At 30.5% G+C, this 6,217-nt stretch overlaps 3 protein-coding genes across 4 annotated transcripts in view; 2 read left to right on the top strand and 1 right to left on the bottom strand.

The window, feature by feature from the left end:
* Positions 1-2,268, bottom strand: part of LOC108686148 (rab3 GTPase-activating protein catalytic subunit) — a 43,076-nt gene extending 40,808 nt beyond the window's left edge. Inside the window, exons 1-5 of the mRNA XM_018191277.1 lie at positions 2,073-2,268; positions 1,546-1,828; positions 1,339-1,475; positions 1,006-1,219; positions 204-612 (exon numbers count right to left, since the gene is read on the bottom strand). Coding sequence (XP_018046766.1) covers positions 204-612; positions 1,006-1,219; positions 1,339-1,475; positions 1,546-1,828; positions 2,073-2,268 — 1,239 coding nt within the window. The remainder of the gene's footprint in view (positions 1-203; positions 613-1,005; positions 1,220-1,338; positions 1,476-1,545; positions 1,829-2,072) is intronic.
* Positions 2,269-2,820: 552 nt separating this feature from the next.
* LOC108686126 (39S ribosomal protein L15, mitochondrial) lies at positions 2,821-4,689 on the top strand. Its single transcript, XM_018191229.1, has 5 exons — positions 2,821-2,988; positions 3,266-3,417; positions 3,500-3,665; positions 4,115-4,274; positions 4,367-4,689. The coding sequence occupies exons 1-5, from the start codon at positions 2,884-2,886 to the stop codon at positions 4,666-4,668; spliced, it is 885 nt and encodes a 294-aa protein (XP_018046718.1). The 5' UTR covers positions 2,821-2,883; the 3' UTR covers positions 4,669-4,689.
* Positions 4,690-5,096: 407 nt separating this feature from the next.
* The window catches only part of LOC108686110 (cytoplasmic dynein 1 light intermediate chain 2), a 4,162-nt gene continuing 3,041 nt past the window's right edge, over positions 5,097-6,217 (top strand). For both annotated transcript variants that reach the window (XM_018191209.1, XM_018191208.1), the window contains exons 1-2: positions 5,097-5,208; positions 5,382-5,455. In XM_018191209.1, coding sequence (XP_018046698.1) covers positions 5,120-5,208; positions 5,382-5,455 — 163 coding nt within the window. In that variant the 5' untranslated portion in view covers positions 5,097-5,119. The remainder of the gene's footprint in view (positions 5,209-5,381; positions 5,456-6,217) is intronic.

Below are 6,217 nucleotides of genomic sequence, written 5' to 3'. Positions count from 1 at the left end.
ATAATAATAATAATAATAATAATAATAATAATAATAATAATAATAATAATAATAGCTTAATAATATTTGTGTAAATTATTGTGTAAATTTCCAGTTCAAGCCAAGTACATAATTATTTGTCAGTCTTGAAAAATAATCTTAAATTGAAACTATTGTAGAATATGTAACATCACAAATTAAATTGATAAGCAACTTAAGCTTACCGAATTTTCATCTGCATCCGGAAAAAGGAAGTAAAGTATAGGTAGCAGTATCTCTTCCGAGATTGGACCCTCGATGTTTTTATTCTTTTTCGTGTTCGCTCTACCTACAACTGCCGAAATTGTAGGTATTCTGGATTCGGTGAGCACACTGAAGGCCGAACTTAACATCTGTTCATCATCATGAATGTAAGATGCGTTTTCACCCAATAGTTCTACCATAGTTTTCTGATTGTTACATAGGTGCAGAAAATCACTCATATATTCGCCGAGTAAACAAGCTGGCAAAGCTACCATTTTCACTTGCACTGACCATTCAGGAGCGAGTTGTGGTTCGAGATCCGAATATCCTTCGCTGTCCACTACTACATTATCTGACATTTGCGGCCATGTGACAAATAGGTGAAGTTCCCTAAAAATATATAAATTAAAGTATGATAAGAAATATATATATATATATATATATAGTATTTTAATGTAAATAATATACAATATATTATTATCAAGAGCATAACGTAATAAAGAATTTTTTTCACGATTTTATATAAAAAAAAACTTGCTGAAGTTAATTAATATATCATTTTTTAAATAAAACATTCATTATAAAGTTGCTTCTGAGATTAACAATTCTAATTCTATGCTCCTATTAAAAAAAAGTTAGAGTTGCTGATCTCAGAAGCAACTTCATGAATGTTTTATAAAAAAATGATATATTAACTTACAGCAAATTCTTTTTATATAAGACTAAAAAAATATTTTCTTTATCGTATTATATTCCTGATAATAATATATTCCATCTAAATACCTGACGGGGTCAAAAGTTGCTCCAAAGGGAAGTTTACCCAATTCTGCCACACCTAATGTTTCTCCTTGCATGAAATCAAAATCCGGAGGTTCTTGTGTCCACGTGCTATTAGTCCAGTCTTTTAATAAATAAGAAAATCTAGCAGATACCATTACAGAATCAATCTTTACACCACAGCCTTCTCCGATTTTCTGCTTGAAAAGAGTAAGTAAACCTGTAAATAATATCTGTTTGTAAAATAATTTTCACTTTTTATTAAGATTAAAAATAAATAAAGATTAAAAATAAATATTATTCAAAGATAAGTTAAATAAAAACATAACTAATGCTTACCAGTAAGGTATCTGCAATGTGGTGGAATTTTCTTTAAATGTACCATGTCAAGATTTACACAGGTTCCTTTACCAGCACAGCATCCAAGATACATTTTCTGCCAAGATTCTTGTATCTGCACTAGTAATGGTATATAACTAAAATGGATAAAAAGAATTACAGGATTGTAATTACAAATACAATACGATCGTGTGGCAAATTACTTACCAATTTGCATTGTTAGCAGCAATTGTTAGCGAACTAAGTACAATTTTGATTCGAGTTTCATCTGTTAAACTTGCTTTTCGAGCTGGTATCAAAACAAGAAATTCTCTAACACCATAATAACGAGCTATTTCCATACAATTATCATTGAGCTTTACAAAATCATTCGATATGTCTAAAGCATCCTTTTGACACTGTATCCATTCTTCTTCGTTTTCTTCTTTTGCTGCATCTTCATTTTCACTTTCCTTTTCTAGCTTGTAATGTTTCAGCAAAAATTCTACATCTGAATACATAATCAAATAACAAAAAATTAAATACATAATGTTTCATACAAATAAAAAAAGTTATAAACATTATAAATATGTACATGATTATTTGACATACACAAATTGTGCTGATGCTCTCTTATTAAAAATATTTCTATTACTAAAAATCTTCCTTTAAAAAAACTTTTGCAGATATCCGCAATATTTCAAACAATATATTTTATCAAACTATTATCATTTATCAAACTATTAAACACGAACCTGCAAAGTTTAGCTTCTCTGAGGTCTCATGCCACTGACAGTTGATGAAATCACCTGGTTTGAGGGAGTTCGTAACCTTCATGTGTGGCAGCTTCCATTCGTGTATAAGTTCTTCGATTCGCGCGATGAATACTTCCCATTCGGAGACAGTAGTAAAATCGTGATGATAAAAGTCTTCGATCTCTACGTGATGCATTTTCAACAATGCAACTTCCAATCGTTCCAATCCGAGACAATCATGGTGAAATCAGAAAGTATACAATTCCGAAGTAAAATAGTGGGAGTTTAGCCAATCAGACGCCAGCGAGAAACAAGCAGGTGGCAAAATGTCATTTATTCAAACGTTAAAGTAATGACAAAAATCAATTCTATTAATTTATTTTATTATATATATATTCTATCATATTTATTTTATTAATCATTTTTATATTATGATTTTATATTATTTTATATATATTATATTATTTTATATATATTATATGATTTTATATTATTTTATATATATTTTATATATATTTTATATTTATTTTATATTATGATTTTCTTGTGTCAGCGTATTTATTCATCAATTCTGGATAAATTTTCATCTTTATAAGAAGGACTCGGAGGTAATTGAAGAACGCTGACATTATCGATAATTTGATTTAAATTTGCGATGAGTTTCGCACGATGCGCGATGTGGCGCGACGCGACGTAGTTTTTTTAGGTTGGAATTTGTCGATGCTTCAAAATAGAAGTATATATTTATTACATTTTATTATAAAAAATTGTTTATCTAAGAATTGGTTAACAATTAATTATTGATATTGACATGGCTGGGAAGCAAGGAAAAGATTTGGCGTTATCTATGCTAAGAGTGTTACCTAGATTATCATTAGGGAACATCCGAGATAATCCTGGTTCAAGAAAATCACCGGTAAGATATAATCAGAACATAACACAAAAGATACAATAGGCCAGTTTTTTATTTATCAATTGATCGATCGCGCATTATGCAGCTTTTGTGGAACAAAATTATATTTGCGCACATTGGAATAGATCAATTGATGAATTAAAAATCTTATCCTATGTATCAGTCTTATAAAAGTATAAATAAATATATGTAAATGTGTATAATGTTTTGTAATATAATTATAACATTTGTAATATAATATTTATAATTTTATTTTAATTTCCCTTATTCTTATGCATAGAAACGTGGTAGAGGTCAACATGGAGGTAATAAGCATGGTGCTGGAAATAAAGGCTCTGGCCAAAGACAGAATTATATGCGTTTGGGGTACGAAACTGGAAATACTCCATTTTACTTACGATTTAGCAAAGAACCATATTATAAGGGACATCAGTGAGTTTGATAAATTTACATTTATATTTTGTAAAATTATAAAATATGTTGGATGCCTAATAAAAAAACCTGTGTGTTTTAGTTTGAGACGAGAATATCCTCCGCTTTCTTTAAAAACGCTGCAGCTGTATATTGACACAAATCGACTAGATATCAGTAAACCAATTGATCTTATATCATTGATAAACACTGGTCTATACAACATAAATGTACATTGGAAACATGCTGGAGTTCATTTGACAGACGAGGTAATGTCCTGTGAATTTAAGATTTAGAGCTTTTAACATATAATAGTTTATAAGTTTTTATAAATGTTATAATTATATTATAAAATATTAATTAATAAATCATAAAAAATTAATCTGTGACATTGCAGTACTATGCCAGATTAATAATTTAATTGTTAATCAACAAGTTGTATGAATTATTTATACTTTTGTAAGCTGATATATTATATCTTTCATATTATGTTTTGATTATATCTTACCTAGAAATTTTCTTGAACCAGGATTATCTTAGATATGATTTAAAACTTTTATTTTTAATTTTTAACTTATATTATAGATTATACTATAGTATAATCTATAATATAATTTAAATTGTATTATATATAATTTGTATTGTATTATATATAGCATATAATTGCATATAATTATTCTATACAGAGATAATATTAATATGGAAATTATGTTTTAAGGGTGCACATTGTTTTGAAGCCAAAATAAATATAGAGGTACAGTGGGCCAGTGAGCCTGTAATCGCTGCAATTGAAAAAAATGGCGGTGTAATTACAACTGCCTACTATGACATAAGCTGCCTTCATGCTATGTGCAATACAAAACAATTCTTCAGTAGAGGTAATTTTAAACATATTTCATTCTTGAAAAATAATCCTGTACATTAAGTCTAAGATTTATTTTATGTAATTCTTTTCTTTTATAATATATAGGTGAACCAATACCACGTAGGCTTTTACCGCCGACAGATTGCTTAGAATATTATTCCAGCGCCAGTATGAGAGGGTATTTAGCCGATCCTGAGAAGATTTCTCAGGAACGGCTGGTACTGGCACAAAAATATGGCTACGAGTTACCGAAAATTGAGGAGGATTCTGATTACGAGATGTTGTGCGAGCGTAAGGATCCGCGGCAATTGTTTTATGGTCTGGAACCAGGTTGGGTGGTCAATCTTAAGGATAAAGTCATACTGAAACCAAAAGCTGAGTATTTGAAGGAATTTTACGCGAGTTGAAATGAAGATGTATAGAATAATAATGTGAAATAAATAGATATAATAAATAATACTTGATGACTATGAGACGATCATATTTTGTTATTAAAATGCGACCAAATACCACACATATTGCTTAGATTTAATAATAACATAAAATAATTTTATAGTAATGCCTGTAATTACGAGTTATTTTTTTTATATGTGTTTAAAAATATCATGTAAATTTTACATGCTGGCTTGGGAGCAAAAAACGATTCAACATATTCCTTTACGGGGTTTGATCTCAATGCGTATTTTTATGATTTTAAATACGTGTTACGATAATCGCGAGCTCGACTACAAGGTTGATTCATTCGATGTAATCGAATCGAGGTCGAATCGCAATATGATCGATCTTCACTACACCCGCGCATTACATTGCCGCTCGCGCGCTCGCAATCGATATTCTTCTCCTGTCAAATGGATAATAATGGCAGCGATGACGGTTGATACGATGTTACAAAGCAATGGCTTTCAGACAAAAAAGAAAGAGGACGTCGAAAATAAGGATAACTTATGGTACGTGTCGTAATTCATGTGACGTTAACTAGGTATCGAGAAATGCGCCGCGAAATGATTGTTTGCAATAAGATGCTTATCGCTTTGCGTGATACATCTTGCTGCGTGAGAAAAATTTACGCGTTCGATCGCACTCAATTGTGTCTTACTCGATGTTACTGTATGCTTTGCAGGTCGTCTATCCTCGCGGAAGTGCAGAACAGCGGCAACAACAAATTGCCATCGAACAAAAATGTCCTCGTTTTAGGTAAATACCGATGACATCATACAACCCTTCGATCGCTCGTTCAATGTAGCTTGCATATTAAGTAGTCACTTACTGCTCGATATGTGTGTCATCGACAAAAAAAAGTGCTTCGTCGTTAGACCGATATTGCTCACTTATAGGAAACTAATCCGTTTCCCCATCATAATTATTTCGTGTGTGTAGCATTTTATCATAGGGGTGAAAGGTTATATCGACAAAACATTCTTTACATTCTATAAGCAAGAGTGCTCGTACATACAGAGAACATTGTATTCGTCTTTTTCAACATTATTCACAGGTGTTTTTTAATTGCTTAATATATCTTAACATAATGCAGAAACATACAAAAATGTACAAGACTTAATTAGAACAGTATCACACAGTATATAGGTGACTTGGGATAATGCAGAATGATTTGGAATACTTTTGTTAAATTTAGTTATGATATCCATCCAGTCATTAAAGAAAATTTACAATTTCTTTAGAGATTGGAGGGATATCACGATTGAATGCACAATTTAACAAAAGTATGTGCTGTCCCAAGTATCTGTACTATTCTAAGTCACCTATATTTATGGTATGTATGTTGTATACATAAAGTGATAATTTAAGTCTTTTCTATCTATATTTAATGAAAAGCAAAAAGTCAGTTGGCCAATATCTTCCAATCTCATTTCGAATTGTCGCAATTAATAATTGTCATTATAAAACACAGGCTATATAGTTGATAATAACCTTCTGGCTAAGTACAGATGTGTAGTA

This window comes from Atta colombica, unplaced genomic scaffold, assembly GCF_001594045.1.
Source record: "Atta colombica isolate Treedump-2 unplaced genomic scaffold, Acol1.0 scaffold164, whole genome shotgun sequence".
In the NCBI taxonomy this organism is placed as follows: Eukaryota; Metazoa; Arthropoda; class Insecta; order Hymenoptera; family Formicidae; genus Atta; species Atta colombica.
The sequence above is the reverse complement of the archived record's forward strand: the minus strand, read 5'-3'. Positions and strand labels throughout refer to the sequence as shown.